The following is an 18,257-nucleotide window of genomic DNA, read 5'->3' as shown; positions in this document are numbered from 1 at the left end:
AAACAGAAAAGACAGCTGAATAAATTGCACGCAGACTCTCTTTAAAGAACCTGTCAAGCACCCTTTTGTAAAACCAGGAAAGACCCATGTAAAAATAATTTATTTCACCTCTTTTGCCACATTCCTTGATACAAAGCAGCTGTATTTTGGCTGTGTCTCATAATTACTGTCGTTATACTGTCTGTGTATCACTTTAAGTAATCTGCTTCCAAGAACAGTGTGAGATCACACAGACACTGAGGGAATTTTCCCGCTATCCAGTCCGTGCCCTGGCACATCCCGGACCCATCTCCCGTCACCCGGCCGACGGGCCCGACGCGGTCCTCCCAGCCGCCAGGGGGCGCGGCGCGGCGGCGCGGCCTCCCCGGAAGTGACGGCGTTGTTTTCCTGCGCTGCTTCCCGAGGCCGCCATGGACATCCTGAAGCGGGAGATCAGCAGGAAGCGCCAGCAGCTGGAGGAGAAGGAGCTGCTGGGGGTGAGGGCGGCCGGCATGGACACCAGGAGCTGCCCGGGCTGTGGGCCCGGGGGTGAGGCGGGAGCGGCCCGGGATGGGCCGGGGAAGGGGGCGCGGAGCGGCCCAGGGCCGGGTTCCCAAGGCCGGGATGAGCCAGGCCGGGATCGGGCTGGAGCCCGGAGGGGTCTGGGGGCGCAGGCGCAGCCTGGCTTCAGCCTCGCTGTGCTCCATGGGCTCTTGGGGCTGGTTTCGTTTGTTTCTGGCACCGAGAGACGAGAAAAGTCAGTGCGAACTTTGGTGAGCAGAGTGTGGTTTGTTTCCTCCCCACGGCCGCGTTCTGTCCTTCCCCTGCAGGGTGTGAGCTGTGTGTGTGCGCCCAAAAACCCCATACCCGGGCAGGGTGTGTGTGTCTAAAAACCCCATGCTCTGGCAGGGTGTGTGTGCCTAAAAACCCCATACCCGGGCAGGGTGTGTGTGCCTAAAAACCCCATACCCGGGCAGGGTGTGTGTGCCCAAAAACCCCACAGTACAGCAGAGCCCCTTTCAGGGGTGTCTAATTTTGCATTTTGGCATCAGGCTGAAGGAGGGAGCTGCAGTCAGAGGCTGTTGTACGTCAAGCAAAGCGTGAAGGAAGAAGTTGTAGTTTGTACTAATCAAGGAAATGCTTTGGGGTGGCTACATTTTCCAGCTGTTGTGTGTCTGGAATATCTTTCCAGGCATATTTTTACAAAGCTCCTCCAAGCAAGCTTATAAAATACTGTGTATAAAGGTGATCTCTCCCACCCTCTTGATTTAATGTCAAATGATGTGTTTAGTATGGTTTATCTAAACAGCCTGGGCCTGGTTGTGCACATCTGAAGTCAAGCTTTACACCAGAGACCACCAAGGCCTTACGTGACAGAAAACTTGGGTTTTCTGAAGTGCTGGCAAGCACATTGTATTTTTAACTCTGCTTATATCTATGTCCTGCAAAGTAACTCTATATTGCTGATTTCAGAGGTGCTTCCAACTAGGCATCTCTGGGAAAGGACATAGCTGGATTCACCAAGCCAAGGAAGAAAGTTTGGGCCATTTTTGCTCAACCATGCAAAACTGTGAACTGGTAACAGCTCTCCTCTCTTTTAGGGAAATAAGAAGTATTTCAAACGCAGTGAGCTAGCTAAAAAGGAGGAGGAGGCCTACTTCCAGAGATGTGGCTACAAGGTATGGAAATTGTTCTTCCAGGACTTGGTGTGTTTATTTTGAAGTCTGCATTTTTTTTTTTTAAATCAACAATATCAATGTTGTTAATGATAATTGTTGTTCTTTGTTCAATCTGTTAATGTTATACATTAGCCTGTAAATGAGAAGCCACCTGGAGAGGTATGACTTTCCAAAACCATTTTCAATGCAGGAAAAAATATGCATGACGTACAGTTAACTTAAGTTGGTGTTATGGTTTGGTTTTTGTTTCTTTTTTGTTTGTTTGTTTTTATTTGTGGAAAGCATGAAGTGGCTCGGGATCAAAGCTTGTCTTCCTTTCTTATAAATTGTGCTGTTAGGCATGAACACTGGATCTGATATAGCCACCTTCCTCCCCTTACTGAGAAAAATGGATACATTTGGATAATTTTATCTGATCTTCATTGACAAAATGTGCAAAAGAAATCAGTATAGTGTGGGTGTGCATTAAAAAGATCTGCCAACTCTCCTAAATTTGTATTTGTATTTTGACCGTTAACCACCCAGCACTGAAGCTGTGCAACAACAGCATTTATGTTCTTGCTGGCAAAATATGAGAAACAATTGGTAACCTTGGGTGCATTTTGCAACAAATGGGTGATCTGGAAGGCTTTATCTGCCTTGTAATGGTGTCAGGGCAAGAGTTTACTGAAATGGAAAGAATGTTGTTGTCTTTTACAAGTGTGTGTGTGCCTGCCTGCCTGCCTGACGGGGTGTCTGGGAGGGAGGGAGGATGCATTCCCTGAGGAAGACAGTTTCATAATCTTGTTTGCTGTTAGAGGGCACAAATAGGAGCTTTGTTTTCCAGTGACCTTTACCCAGTTAGTGACTTATTCTGAAACCTTGATCTGTTTGTGCATATTTGAACATCAATGCCAAAATGATTCTCGGAATGCGCAGCATAAAGTTATGGGAAAGCTCTGTGAATCCAGCTGCTCTTCCAAGTGCAAATGGCTGCCTGATGCCTTTGGAGCATTAACTTGAATTCTTCAGAACCTGATGTGGTTGGAGTTACCTGTGCTGCTGCAACACCAGTTTGGGCATGAAATGCAGCCCTGACAATGGTTTTAAAATAAGTTACTTTGTTAAATTTAGTACCTTTTTAGAGCCTCCCAGATTTCTGCATTTGTTCTTTACTCTGTTAATGAGACATGGAACACAGACTAATTTCCTTTTAAATGCAGGTGCTTTTTTACTTTGCTTAGATTTAATAAGTTGGAATAATTTCACTTGCTTGAAGAAAGCACTGAAACAAAAGTAACAGAGGTAGAGATACTGCTTATAACTTGGAGTCCAGCTGACAGAATGGATCAAATATTTTCTTCCAGTTCTGCTATCTCTTTATGATTTCAAGAATGTTTGTAAGTTAAAACTTGTATGTATCTTTCTTCTTTGGGAATATATTAAAAAAAAATTTACACCATTCTTCCATATTTTCTGTCCTCTGTCAATTCTTCCTTCCCTGCATTGATGGAAATTTTATTTACCCCTCCCTTTATGTGTTAAACATTGATATAATTGCCTTTCCCTTGTTCATTCCAAACATCTGTATTTGTAGGATTGATTTTTTCTGTTTGCTAATACAGCATTGAATGTAGATTTGTACATCTGAAATTGCTGAATCTTGTAGCTGAAGCCCCAGGGGTGGTTTCTGCCAACCACATGGAGTCACACTGACACCTGAGCAAGGCTGGCACTGTGTCCTGAAAGAATAAAAAGCCTATTAAAAATTAAAAAAAAAAATTTCTTCCTCAGATTGATCAACCCAAATAAAGGCTGCCCATGCACAGGGAATGCTGCAGGCTGCTCTAGCATTCATTGGATTGTTTCCCTTTTAACAAGTACAGAAAGGAAATAAATTAAGAATAAACAAGATATGACTGAGCACTGAAGAGGTTTCCTTATTATAGGAATATTTACCACCAGCAATCTGCTCCTGCTGTCAGAAGTGTTGAATATGAGCTTATACAGGGAGCTGTAGTTACATGGCTGCTGTCTCAGAGTTACTTTGATCAAAGAGTTATTTTGCATTATTAAAATACTGAATAATGAAGAAGGGATGCTCTCTTTGATTCAGGGACCTTCTTTTAGACTAAGAGGAGTTGTTAAAGATATCCTGTTCCTATGAGGAGTTGTGTCTTTTTTGGTTTTTCTTTTTTTTTTTTTTTTTTTTTTTTTTTACCCGTAAGAAACTGGCAAGGTTGTTAGAGAGGTGAGGTGCAATACCTAAAACAAGGTTGGAGAGGTGTATTACCTCTCAAAACCCAACAGAAACTATGGATCACTGCCAACTGTGCTCAGCTTGCTGAAGCTTTAGGCAATAAACACTGTAACTGACAGTGAACCTGAAAAAAGCAGCTCCACTCTCACCCTGCTCTGGGGTTTTCCTTCCTTCTGTCTGTGCATGTGCTGGTCCTGGGGAGCTGGATGAGGAAGTGAAGCAGGCTGGGAACAGTATTTGTGTTTGTCAGAGTATTTTCTGTTTGAATAATTTCCCCCTTCTGGTTCATCACACATTGATGCAAATGGTCTTGCATGAGTAGGGGGGATGGAACAGGGGCAGCAATCAACAGGCAGAGGGTGGATTTGCTATTTTTGGCACCAGTGCTGGCATCTGCCTGCTAAAGTGACAGCCAAACTTCAGCAATTGTCCTTTCTGTTTGCTGGAGAGAGTGCTTCCTGCAACCTGCAGAAGTGTTAGTTAATTACTGATACTATCAAGAACTTTTATTGTTTTGTGAGATGCAATTATGGACCATAAAACTATGAAACTAAAGATTTATATTGTCATACTAAAGTCTGTGTTCCAGAGTTCTTGCCATCATTTCTCATCAATATCTGAGCTTGTTTCCATTGCAGATGAGTAACTTTGTTTGTTGAATGTAGGTACAGCAGCAGGAAGAGGAGGAGAAACCACTGGCTACATCAAATCCAGTGCTGGAACTTGAACTAGCAGAGGAAAAGTTACCAATGACTCTTTCCAGACAGGAGGTAAAGTCAAAAACCATAAACTGACTCCTTGAGTTTACAGCAAATACACATGGAATTTCTTGTTAGGGCTGTTTTATCTAGTTAACTGTACTTTTTATAGCAGTTTTATTTAATAATAAGCTTCCATTTTTGCAGTCAGCAGTTAATGATCATCTTTGCTTACCAGGGCTCTGCTGTCCAATTGAATGCATAGGGAGGTAGAGATGGGTAGAACCTCTCTGTTACAGGGATTTACACAGATGTTTTGTAACATTTTGCAGTTCTTTCAGAGAGATACCCTGAATATCAGCATTATTATTGGATAGCACTGAAGATGGCATGCTGACTTTTTCCAAGACTTATTTTTCCCTGAGCGTCTTTTCTTTGTAACTTGTTGGTCTGAGCACAAATTTAGAAATCAAGTTTTGGAAGTTCACATTAGCCTCTAGAGGAAACAGTCCTAAAGCTAGAGCAGCTGGGATGTTCTGTGCTTTTTCTAAGGATAAAAATGTCTTATGTGGATTTAAGTTCACAAACAGATCCACACCCCAGAGCAGAAGCAGGAAGTTCAGAAGTACAGAATGCACTTTAATCTTGGAAATATTGAAATTCACAGCTGAGGTCATCCAAGCATGTCACGCCTTCCCTTAATTGGTCAGGATATTCAGGTTTTTACAGGGCTTGTGATGGGGGTTGTTGGTTTTGTGTATGGTTTGAGGTTTGAATCAAGTTGAGGGCGGCTTTTTCACTTCTGCTATATCTACTTTTAAAGTAACTATCCCATTAGATTTTGGGACCTCATATTTCCCAAATGCTTAATGATGGGGATTTTCAGCAGATCATCTCGTAGATGTGCTGGGACAACCTTCAGCCCAGTTAATATTTTTATTGCCAAGACAAATAGGTGAGTGAGATTATTGTCAAGTTCCTTTGTGATTTTGAAAATGGTCTTTAAGCTCTGCCAGAGGGATTATTTTTTTGTATATTTGTTTGAACAAGTCAGAACAGGAACAAGTTTGGCTGTATCAAACAGCCTAAGATTTTATGCAAAATTTGGATGAGTAATATTTAGAATGACCTTTCACTGAAATACCGTGGGAATTTTATATTTAGATTGTAAAGTGTCTGGAACATTTTTCTACTGCTTAAAATATTGCCATTTCCTCTCCAGTCCAGCTCAGCTTGTTATTCTAAGCAAAGTAAATAAATCTGTCATTCTGGATTTTATTTTGCTTCCTTTATTAGTCAGGGAGTGCTTTGATTCTTTTCAGGTTATCAGGAGGTTACGAGAGAGGGGTGAGCCCATCAGGCTGTTTGGAGAAACAGATTATGATGCATTTCAACGTCTGAGAAAAATAGAAATTCTTGCACCTGAAGTGAACAAGGTAAGCCTGGCTCTTAGTTACTTATTTGTGGTGGGGTAATGAATAAGTAACCCTAGAAAAGTTACTGAAAATAATTTTTTACTAACTGTTAATTTTCAGGAGGAGGGAGTGATAGACAGCAAAGGGAATATGGGCTCTTGTCTCTTTTTTTTTTTTTTCTTTTTTTTTTCTGAGAAACTATGTTAAATATCAGTGTTTTGAGCACAATTATGATTAAGTTACAGAGTTCTGCTCTAGAAACCTACCAGGCCCTTGTCATTTGGAAAAAGGGTCTTCAGGTGGCATTAATATTCCAGCTTGTTCTGCCCCTGCTTTTTTAATGAGCAGAGAACAGTCATTTACTGTTACAATAATCCTGTATTGTGATTATGTGCACCCCTGAGAAGGCACAGGTAACTAAGAGCAGAACTGCATATTTTCTCTCTGGGATATAATGATTTTTCAAATCCCTAGATTACAGAGCTATAACTTGTTATGGAAGTATAATTTTTCCCCCTTTCCCTTTAAAGTAGCCATTAGCTCAAAAACTGACTTGAAGATTTAATTAATTTATTCATTTTGTCTTAAGGAATGATCAGTTAAATGGGGAGATACAGTTAGGGCTTCTTTTCCATTCACTGTTAAGCAAATTTACAGCTGTACTAACAGAGTGACAATTTGCATTTTCTTCCCTAATTTGTGCCAAACTGAATTGTTTTAAATGTCTTTCCTGGGGCTGCCCATAAAAGGGAAGCTTTTTCCTCTCCAAGTCTTAAAAATAAAGATAAACAGATCTAGAAATAGAAGCTCTGCTAATGAAAGCTTCCCTTCCAGCGACATCGATCACAGGAGCAGGATTAGGAAATAGAGAGCCCACAAATAGAGTTGTGCTGGATTTTTGTTACATGTTTCAGTCACTCCTGTTGCTGTCTAGGGGGATTCTGCATGTTGCTTAGTCAATGAGCCTCGTGGTTCAGACATTTTTAGAGTAACTAAATGATTAATAGAAATGCTCCAGACAGCTGAGTATGATGATGGAAGAGGGGAAGTAACTGTGCATATCCATTCCCTGTGGAGTGGCTGAATTTATGTGAGGGTAAGAAATGTCATACTCCTTTATAGAGCTGTATATTTTATGTCTCACGATGAGAAGGCAAATCCTTCAGCTGTGGTTAAGGCAAATTTTGTGTTCTATTTGAAAGAACCTTTTAATTTATATATATATGGTTTTAAACTGATTTTGGTTTTTTTAGTCACCTCTTCTAAAGTGGAGGGTTTTAAGCAGTGAGTCTAATAAAACATTCTGCTATGTTTAAGTAATTTGTAATAAAAGGAAACAATGTTATTATGTCTGGCACTGAAGGAATGAGACTTATTTACAACTATTTTCAGGGCAGATGTGAAGACTTGTAGAGCTGATGATGATTGTGGTCTGGTTTTCATTTGTTTTGGGGTGGTTCAGTGCATTGCTTGGAGAAGATGAAGAAAATCCTAGAGGCTGATTCCATCCTCCAGCCTTTTTTGTTTTTGGTGAAGATACTGTAAAAAGTATTTTTCATATGTATGCACGTTTCAGAAGTTCATGCATCTGCTTTTTGTTAAGTGCTGAAGCAAAAAATGTTCTTGGAGTTCAGTTAAATTCTAACAATACTAAACCCTTATATGTGTTTTTACAAAATTTGCACCTTAAACAGAAGTTAGATGCTCACTGTGACAGTACTGAACTGCTTTTATTTACTTGAGGGTATTTTATAAACTAGTATTTTTTTCCCCTGTTTTCTAGGGCCTGAGAAATGACCTGAAGGCTGCTTTGGATAAGATTGATCAGCAGTATCTGAATGAAATTGTGGGTGGCCAAGAAGCAGGAGATGATGACTCCCAAAATGACCTGAAAGTCCATGAAGAGAACACTACTATTGAAGAACTAGAAGTATGGGCTAGGTCATGATTAAGGATGTTAGATATATCATGTTGCTGTGAGAAAGCTTCGGGATTGTTTAGACAAAGTTGTCTTCTTTTCAGCAGCTGACTTAGATGTTTTGAAGTATTCATAAGGAGAAAATTTAGGTTTCCAAGCCTGGAGTTGCACTGTAGGTGCCCACAAGAGACAAATGAAAACTCAAGTAGTCTTTGTTTACAGCACTTCGTCCCAAAGGGGTCAGGTGTTGCCTGCAAAGACAGATACAGTAAAGATTCATTCTCCGAGATTTCAGAAGGAGAGAATTTAATTCCAATACATTACCTGGTCATAAATGCCAAAGCCTTTCCAATGAATAGTTGAGAGGGTAATAAGGTCAGTACTAATTAATTTTCCCTATGCAAGGAAGGAGGACTCTGAAAAATAGACACACAGAAAGAACATCTGATATGAAAACATCTAGGACAAAAAAAAGTGAGCATCAGAAGTAGGCAGACCACAGGAAATATAAGTGCAGAAATAATGTGTCCCAGAACCTTGAGTGCAAATGGCTGCTCTGTTCTGAAAGAACCCTGTGGTGTTTGTGTGAGTGAGTAGAGAGTGAGTGCCAGGAAATGCATTCAGCACCTGGTATTTCAGGATAATATTTTGAAAAGCACATTAACTTGAGCTGAAGACTTTTACCCTTAATCTTCAAAACTCTTTGCAAGAGTTAATCTTCATAACATCCTTCCAAAAGGGTGTTTAAGAAATAATACGATTTATAACTGAAAGCTGAAGTGAATACATTATTATTAAGAAATACTCTGGGTTTTTTGTTAAGCTGCCAGGGGTTCTGGTTTAAAATAACTGCAGTGCCAGAGTGGATAGCAGCAGTTGTATTGGAGCTGCATTTTATTGATCTGTTAGCTATCAAAATAGCACCTTTCTGTGGTAGTAGGGCAGGCTTAGTTTGAGCCATGCAAGCAATCTTTTTTGAAAAAGTTTGTAAACACCACATCTTCATTTTATATTACTTTAGCTGTATTGCCTTGAGCATAAAGGCTTACATTGAGTTTGACTCCAAATCTAGGAGATGTTTTAAAATAAAACTCACTTTGGAAACATGAGGGCAATGGAAATTAATTATAAATCGATCTATACCTACTGGAAAATGTTTATAAAACTTACACTGTTAGTATTACAGTTTTGAGGTTTTGGCAGGATGGTGGAGTATTGGAGCATATAGCTGGGCTTTTTTTGTGTTTGTTGCTTGGTTTTGGGTTTTTTTTAAAATTTTGTTCCCTCAAATTCACAGTTGCAATTAAATGATAAAAAGCCCCAGTATATCAGAGAATTGAAATAGCATAACAAAATAAGTAGGTTAATTGATGGCTTTGGGGATCTCAAAAAATGCAGTGCACCCATAGTTCCCCTTAATACAATGCTGTCAGACAGCTGCTAATTATGCCAATAATTTAGTAGTTAATGACTGAAGAATTACTGTTGCATTGACTTTTCAGAAATAATCATATTGCCATTGTGATGTAAATGTTTGTAATAGATGAATGAATTTCAGTAGCATTTGTAGCTGTTTCATGACCAGTGTTTGGGATTTCTTGTGGAATTTATTGCAGTTTGTGGTGCAGTGAATTATGCTCTGCTGTGGTGGTGCTGGCAGACTAGACAAAGTAGAAATAATGGCCCTTTTTTCCCTTCCAGGCTTTGGGAGAATCCTTAGGACGGGGTGATGATCACTATGATATGGACATCATAACAAAGTTCTTGAAGGTAACAAATTCTAATTATTCTGTAGTTGTATCATATTATTACTGCCATGCAGATGCATTTCAAGAGTAGAAGGGTAGGTTTCAGCTGCTTGTGAGGAAAATCTCACATGTTATGTGCGAGATGTGTTTTTTTTGAAATGCTTGGCACTCCACAGCCTTTGTTAGTCACAACAGTGACTTGTGCCAGATGTGGGAAAGAGTTCTTGGGAGAGCAGCATTCTTCAAAATCTGGTCCTGCTTTTCCAGACAAAATAAATACGGTTTTGATTTTCGTGTGATATTTGAGGCAGTTGTTTGTAGTTGCCTCTGTGTGGTACTGTGGCATCAAAACCTTTGGAGGAGTTTCCTTGGAGTAGTGCAAGCTGAATTGGAATGTCACCTAATACTGTTAGTGAAATTAGAGAGTTTTAAAGGAAGTCCACAGGTTCAAGTGGATGGCAGGAAATTGTTTCCTTGTTTCCTGACAAAAAACCTGTGTTGCCTCTCAGCCCAGTCAACCACTGCCTGTGTAACTGTTGTGGTAAGCAAAGTCACAGCAAGAGTTGAAGCTGTAATTTGCGTGTGCACATTTAAGATAAGAGAGTTGTTCCTGTCTCTCCTTACCTATCCTTCTGAAAAAGGTTTCACTTTCTTAACTCAAGATTTCTCAAAAAAACTCAGATCGCCTTGCTTGCTTAGCCCTCTGCTCTGCCTGATGTGCCGGGAAGTCACTAGATGGCACCATGACACTGATGTGCTTGCTCCCTGCAGTTCCTGCTGGGAGTTTGGGCCAAGGAGCTGAATGCCAGAGAGGACTACGTGAAGCGGGGCGTGCAGGGGAAGCTGAACAGCGCCACTCAGAAGCAGACCGAGTCCTACCTGCGCCCGCTCTTCAGGAAGCTGCGCAAGAGGGTGAGTCCCCTCCTAATGCCACTGCAGCCTTTGCTTTCCCAATACCCAGCATCAGGGCCCTTTCCAGGCCACTGCTAGCCTCGCTGAAGGAGAGAGCATGAGTTGGTCACAGTTTCTGTATCTAGAGCTCCTGACACCCAGTTCTGACTTCATCAGTGAAATCTGCCCACCCACTGCTTTTCCAGCTGTTTAAAGCAGCACCTGCTCCCTGGGTTGCAAACGTGACAGAAAATTGGGGTTGCATTTTGCACTTTGCCATCAGCTACCAGGTGTAACTGGTTAACCTCTGCTCTTCAGATCCTTCATCTGAATATTTAACGTGTTTTCCTTTGTGAAACTCCTCAAGCAAGAGTAGTTGCTAAACTTTGCATAAATGCTGAGTAAGATGATTTTCCTGAGCTGCTGTTCTGAAGTAAATGTCTTTTTTTTCCTTTCCCCTCTCTCCTGTAGACACTTCCTGCAGACATCAAAGAATCAATAACAGATATTATTAAATTTATGTTGCAAAGAGAATACGTGAAGGTACGTCTGTACTTTTCCGTCATGTTCATGCTGTCTGGTTATAAAAGATGGAGTTTATTGCTTCAGCATTCCCATATTTTTTTTTTTCATTTTGAAGATGCATAGCTGGAAATACAACATCTATCCCAACAAAATGAAAAATGAATGTGAAATGTTAGGCTCTAAGTAGTGTTTGATCCACAGCCTGACAGAAGATCTTTTGAGGTTCATGAAACTGCACAGTTTTGTAAACATGAAGAAAATTTTTCACAGAGATGGGTATGTTAAGTTGCAGAGGCATTCCTCAAGGGGAAATCTGATATTCTAAGGTTAAGTGAAAATATTGAACAGTAATAGGCTGTTGATGATTAATTAATTAGGAATTAATTGAGGCAGACTGAGTTATTGAATATGAGGCAATGTCCCTTTCTTTGTCTACACTCATATTAAGTGGCCTGGTAAGGTTGAAGTAAGTTAATGGGAAGATTTTTTGGATGAAGTCTGCACACTGCAGGAGGCAGAAGTACTTTGGGACACAAGATCAAAGGCACTATTAGGTTTTATTCACCTTCAGAAATTGAAATACCAATAGCATTTGCTGAAGCAGCTTGTATATGTAGAGGAAACTGAGCTTTTGCCTTCAAATTTCTGGTATTTCTTACTATTCTTGTGAGGATTTGGCATAATTTGTCAAGTAAGCAAGCAAATTTGCTTTTGATGCTGAAAAAAACTTTGTATGGCCTAAGGCAAATGTAATCCAAATCATTTGGAACAGTGGGATGTAGGATAGTGGGATTTTATTTTGAAGCATTTTTTTCTCTTGGTTGTCATCATTATGTGGAAATTCCCTTTCCAATACCGTCTCAGACTAATGAGCATGCAGGAATGTGGTGTATCTCTGGGTGAATCAGCAGTGCTTCTTTCTCCTGGAGGTGCTTGCCTTTAAGTAAACCTCACAGAGATTTTGGATTACTTGAGTACACATTTGGATATTTTCTTGTTTTGTTTTTGCTTTTTTTACATTAGGCTTATGCTTTTACAGATACTCCCATCCTTTTTAATTTTACTTCCTAAGAGGATTGCCTCTTTTTGCCTACTCTTGTCTTCTGTCTCTTTTTGCCTGCTGCTTGCTTTGTGCACCCTAGTGAATACTGTTAGCCACAAATTCTTGCTGCTTTGTTAGTTGAAAAGCTTGGAAGATTTTAATTTTGAAATCAACGTGTTGACATCAGACAAGTGCCAGAATGCAAGTTGTCCATTCAGCCTTAATTAACCCTTTTGTGACACTCCTGCAAGGGTCTTTAATTGCATGTTCACATACTATTTAATCACAAAAGTATATTTAAGTCAGCAAATAGGTATTTGACTAAGACTGTTCAGATTCTGCCTCATGCAGGCGATGACTAAGCTCTGTCCTCTCTTCAGGCTTGCTTTTAGCTCTGTCTGCCACCCCTGCCTTGTTCATTATTCACCTCCCAGTTTGTTCAGTGCTACCTGGAAAGAATCTTCACCCACTGGTCATGATTGCTGCTTCTTATTGTCCAGTTTCTGAATAGGAGGTGATAAATGAACTCTTTATCAGTGAGTTTTGTTGCTGCTCTCTAATAGAGAAGGAATGTCCTGTTCCACATCCTTCACGTTTTTTCTGTAATTGTGTCTGTCACTTGCTGGTTCTCAGTTGTTATGTTGGGTTTTTGTAAGCTCTATACTTCTCTTCCTTTCTGCCTTTCTTTCTGTTAATCTTCCATTTGAGTTTTATCCCTGTTTTTCCCCAGGAATGTTTTCTGTTACAGCTTTAAAACAGGACCTGTGCTCTTGATGAGGAACTTGCTGATTGATTTACTCCTGCTACTGCTCTGGCCTTAAGCATGGTTGCAAATGTAACCTTATTTAACCAGAGATGGTTGAGTTGAACATAATCCCAGTAAACCTTAGTTTTGGTCAAGGTAACCAGACTGCCTTATCCAGTTATTTTTTTTCATAAGGAAAGTCCATAGTCCTTCCATGTGGGAAGGTGCGTTGTGCAGTTGGTTAATACCACGCTGTGACATCGGATCAGAGAGACTGGAATGGGGGTTTCACTGCACCTGGCAGAGCAAAAATGCTTTGTGTGGTGCAGTTGCTGTGGTGCTCAGTGCTGCCCTTCCCTCTCCAGGCCAACGATGCCTACCTGCAGATGGCCATTGGCAACGCTCCCTGGCCCATCGGCGTCACCATGGTCGGCATCCACGCGCGCACGGGGCGCGAGAAGATTTTCTCCAAGCACGTGGCCCACGTGCTCAATGACGAAACTCAGAGGAAATACATACAGGTAATGTCAGCTTTGGCAATCCAACGGGTCTGCTTGTGTAGGGGGATCCTTGAGAAACATCAGTGTCAGGTGATGTGGTAAAAGGGTCCCAGAAATGGACAGGTTTAGTTTGTGCCAAGCGTAACATCCAATTAACAGTAGCTCATCCTGGACCTGAAGGCTCTTCAGTGCTGGGCCAGGAACAGTCTAATGGGTTTTTCTGAGCTGCTGTGATGGTGCATGAACACCAAAGCAGCTGTGAAGACAGGCTTGATTCTCCTGAGGCCTCTCACTGCTTAACTTGTGCTTTAAACATGCACAGAATTTAATACTGTAAAATTCAGTACTTCTGACTACTTCTGCAACTGATAAATGCATTAATTAATAAATTCAGGAATTTGACAGGGACATGACTCAGCAGTGACACTGTACTCTAAGATGGCAAAATTACACTTCCACCACAGCAGTTGGTTTTCTTTGTCAGACTTTTCTGTGTGACTTGAAAGAAAGTAATCACAGGGCTCCTGTCATGTTGGTTTTTTGCAATTGATGGTTTGAAAGAACTGAAAAATCTGCATTCTGTCTTTCTCCTTAATTGCTTCAGTTTCCATTTGTGATGTCCTATGTCCACAGTTCTCCTGAGAAGTGTTTGATTCTTGCCTTGGCTCTGCAGCTTGTTTTGAAATTACTTTTTGCTCTTTAGAATGAATTTTAATATTCAGCTTTCTTGAAAATATCTTTAATTATGATATATCATTTGCTCCCTTGGTGATAAAGATTAAAGAATTGCTGTGATCCTTCACTGTGAATCTTACCAGGTGGGATTGAAGCTGTAGCCTTTTTGATTATGCCACACAAACTCCTCTAATATTGAAGAGAACCTCAAACTTTAAACAGAATAACTACCAAAATAAAAATCCCAACCTCAAAATAGAGTCCTTTTCTTTTTAATTCTTCTTGTTAAGCTTAAGAATACTGTATTAAACTTGTTCAACAGCTGCAGCCTTATTACAGAATTGTCCTTGCTTTGTTGATTCTTAGGGGCTGAAGAGACTCATGACCATTTGCCAGAAGCACTTCCCAACAGACCCATCCAAATGTGTGGAGTACAACGCGCTGTGAGGCTCTGCAGGGGCCAGGGTGGACTCACATTTCAGTCTCCAACACCCAGAGAGGGTGGAAGAGGCAGACTTTGAGCCTGAACACCAACAAGAACTTGGGGTGGGCTTTGCAAAAAAAAAGCAAAAACGTTTTTTTACAGCTTCCTTTTTCCAAGCCCCATTTATTTAGGTTTATTTTGAAATCTGTGCTTTTTGCTGAACACATCCAATGTACAGCAGAGGGATGGGTTTTGAAGAGTTTAAGACCAAGATAATGACCACGGGATAATTCACATGACAACTGTTTTTATTTCAGTTTGTTATTCAGGGAACTGTGCAGATTGAACCGTTTCCCATATTTTAGAGCTTTAGGTGAGTCTCAGCCCTGCAAGGAGCATATGTGGAAATTTTTGGCTGCTTTTGCATTGGAGACTGATGTGAGGAGATGATTAGAGGGAAGCAGTTGAATCTGAATCTTGGTTATTTCTGTAAATATAAAGACTTTATTGGCTAATCTTTCATGTGGTATTTATCAGGAATAAAAAAAAAAGGTTTATATATTTCTCAGCCTCAGTGCAAAGAGTTTTTGATCTTGAATGCATCTGATTTGGCTTTTTTTTTTTTTTTTTTTGGTAACGACATTTTTAATATAAACCTTCTGGGCTTGGGGGAAGTAATCTTACGGCTCTTGAGGCTTTCAAATTCCATCTTTATACATCTGGAGAAAATTTTCGATCTGCTGGGCATTGCAGAGAAAATTGGGACCTCCCATGACCATGAACAGTATTTTTAGCAGCCACAAATCTTTACCATTGTGTATCCTGACTGGGAATGGTGAGAAAACTCATGGGAATGATGGTATCTTATTCTGCATAAACAGTGGAATATTGAAACTTTGTTAGTTTTGTGCAGAACCACTTCCTGAAGAAATTCCATTGAATGGGTTTGTCTGGGTGCTCACCTCAACTGGCAGCTTGGAGCAGGAACTGGAGCCCTCTTCTCAAGGAGTGACTTGTCTCCCTTGGGTGTTCTCAGTGTCCTGTGGCACAGGGAGAGGTACTGGGGCATGAGGAGTATCTTGGAGAAATTCAGGTTTTTCTGCAGACTCCCTTAGATTCTGAAGTGCTTCTTTGGACACAGGAGATTTTCAGTCTGGAGTGTTTGACCCCAGAGAAAATGTCAAGAGCTTAGAGTTTAGAAGTAGCAAAATGAGGCTGATGAGACCTCACTGTCTCTTTGGGGAGGAGATGGGGATTTGTGGGGAGCAGCTGGGCAGATGTCAAGAGCATGGAAGAGTTTCATTAGCAGTGCTTGCTGGTGATTTTCTTTGAAGTGCTCTGTCCAGATTCTCTTTGGGGGCGTTATTACAGCGGAAACATTTGTAACACTGCAACTTTATCCCTCTCCCCGCCCAGACGGTTTCCTGAACTGTTTCTAAATCTTTATCTTGACCTTGGTTTTGAACTCTGTAAATAATTGAGGGACAATATTGTCCCTTGTTCAGAAGAGCTGTAATTTCCCTGGAAACTGCAGCAAGTGAGTAGCCAAGAGATGGTTTAAGGAGCATTGTAACGTCTGCTTTAGTGGGAAGTGGATTCCTTAGGGGATCTGTAATAGTGCTAGATGGATTTTTCCTTCCTGCCTTGGAGCTAATTATTGAGGAGAATTTTAATGGTACCCTGAGAGCTGGTTTGAGTGGGGATGCACCTCCTGTAGGGATGTGAATTTGAGGTTGGAATGTCTTATTCTGATCAGGTTTTAAGGAATGCAGTTTAAGCAATGTGCCTCCTTGCTGACAGTCCCTGAAATACAGCTGCCTCGCCTGAATGAATCCCACGACGGAAGAACTTTATCCCCTTGCAATCCATGGAATGGTGCTGTGTGGGGAACTGAGGAGCTGGGAGCTGCTTTCTCACGGCGTATCAGTGTAAGAATTTCCAGCTGTCCAGCACGTGAGAGCCAGCTCTGGTCCTCGGGGGACGGGGGCCAGGGGGACGCTGTTACAGCAGCTGCTTTTCATCATCGGTTGGAGGCTCTTTGCAGCTGGATGGCCCCAAATTGCAGCTACCAGACCGTGATCAAATAGTTAATAATGCCTCTTAGCCAAAAAAATCCCAACCCTCAGTCTAGTTTAGGGAGGAGTGGGTGTGGTGCAGCTGTCACATTGCTTGACAGTTTGGGTTGGTTTTTTTTTTTTTTTTTGTAGGGAGGGTATGTTTCAGTTTAGTAATTTACTTTTCCCTCTAGGCTTTTCCAGATGTTTATTTCTGATAATTCTTGCATTAGGCGGAAATAACTCTGCTGAATCCTAAGACTTGTAAGCCTTAGGATGAAGTCATGAGTTCGCCATAGAGGTGTCTGCAGTGGTTTTGGGACTTCAATGCCCCTGGTTATTTGTTGCAGTCCCTGGCCCTTTCCCAAGCATGGCTGTGGAAGGGCCTGTGCAAGGTGAACTCTAAAACTATTAGTACCTGCCTGGTACTGGTATTATTGTGCCTGGTGGCGGTGAAATTAAATTCCCTATTTGCTATTTGTGCTGCTGGAAAGGTTCTTAGGGTAGATGTATGTAGGATCATTTTAATGGAGGAACTGGGCTCCTCTTCAGCTGGCTGCCATGCCACCACCACCACTAATCCAAGGAATGAACCTGATTGGGGTTAAGTGGCTTCACTTTTCAGGGGGAAGGGAGTGCTCTGACTCCTGGGCTCAGGGGATGAGAACATAATGTGGTGCAAGGTGGGCAGTGCTGGTGCCAGATCTGGAGCAGCTTTCAGAGCATCCTGCTCCTGAGGTGGTGAAGAGCGACCTGCAGCACTACTGGAGTCATGTCAAGAAATCTGAGCCAAGGTCCCAGAGTTCAGGAGGTGTTTGAGAACCTTTGCTGTGGCTGTTTGGTCCATCCCAGACCCTCCTGGGGATTTACTGCAGGCAATGGTTCCCCACTTGGCAGTGCTGGGTGATGGTCACAGGGGCTGCCTGGCTCTGGGCTGCTACCACTGGTGGCTCCCTGAGGGATGTGAGGGGTATGGGGTGGATGGTACAGGAGGTGCTGGAAGGGGAAGAGGCTCCCTGGACAGTGGGAGTAAATGGAAGGAGCAGGAAGCACTGGGAAATGTGGGAGACCCCATGTGAGACTGTGGCTGTTGGAAGCTGCCTGTGGTTTTGAGGGGTGCTGCGTGGCCAAAGGGGTCACTGCTGCCCACAGAGGGGACACCAGTGATGTCAGGTGAGGTCCCTAACCCTGTGCAGGGGTCACTGCTGCCCTACTGAGCTAGAGCAGCCCCTTGGAGTGAGTTCCCTTGTGAAGTCGCCAAGCAGGCACTTCCTTGGAGCATGGGGACAGTGCTGAAGCCTGTCCCACAGCTGTTGGCATTGCTGAAACAGCCTTGCAGAAACTTGGCATCCAATCCATGTAAGTGAGCGTTAGTTTTAGTTGTTTCAAGTTGTTGGAGTTATTTCAAGTGTTGGAAGTAAATATTACTTGTGCCTTTGCTTCCCACAGTGGTGGGACATCAGTCACACTCTTGGTCCTCCTGAGCCCCTGGGACCAGTGCTGGGGAGAAGATGGCATGGAGGCAGCATGGATCTGCTGGGTGCTGAGTCCTCAGGGATCTCTAAAGGATGGACTTTTTGGGGGAATGCCAGTGTTTCCTGCAATCAGCCAAGGAGCAGGTCCCTCATGGACACCCTGGCCAGCTGTGCACACATCTGGAGCCACCATCTCTAGCAGTGGTAAGGATTGTCTGGGCTCTGCCCTCCCAAAGAGACCATGGCGAGG

General features: G+C 42.0%; 1 protein-coding gene across 4 annotated transcripts; it reads left to right on the top strand.

Annotated features, from left to right (window-relative positions):
* Nucleotides 1–401: 401 nt before the first annotated feature.
* Nucleotides 402–15,046, top strand: PRPF18 (pre-mRNA processing factor 18). 4 transcript variants are annotated; one of them, XM_021531001.3, is made up of 11 exons: nucleotides 402–476; nucleotides 1,581–1,658; nucleotides 1,791–1,817; nucleotides 4,563–4,667; nucleotides 5,918–6,031; nucleotides 7,794–7,940; nucleotides 9,630–9,698; nucleotides 10,448–10,588; nucleotides 11,039–11,110; nucleotides 13,245–13,400; nucleotides 14,421–15,046. In XM_021531001.3, the coding sequence occupies exons 1-11, from the start codon at nucleotides 411–413 to the stop codon at nucleotides 14,499–14,501; spliced, it is 1,056 nt and encodes a 351-aa protein (XP_021386676.1). In that variant the 5' UTR covers nucleotides 402–410; the 3' UTR covers nucleotides 14,502–15,046. The 4 variants fall into 4 exon arrangements, with proteins under 4 accessions (XP_021386676.1, XP_085424806.1, XP_021386677.1 ...); XM_085568680.1 differs by having other exon boundaries at nucleotides 402–752; XM_021531002.3 differs by lacking the exon at nucleotides 1,791–1,817.
* The last annotated feature ends 3,211 nt before the right edge of the window (nucleotides 15,047–18,257 follow it).

The sequence above is a fragment of the Lonchura striata genome, chromosome 1A, assembly GCF_050655825.1.
Source record: "Lonchura striata isolate lonStrDom1 chromosome 1A, ASM5065582v1, whole genome shotgun sequence".
NCBI classification, from domain to species: Eukaryota; Metazoa; Chordata; class Aves; order Passeriformes; family Estrildidae; genus Lonchura; species Lonchura striata.
The sequence above is the reverse complement of the archived record's forward strand: the minus strand, read 5'-3'. Positions and strand labels throughout refer to the sequence as shown.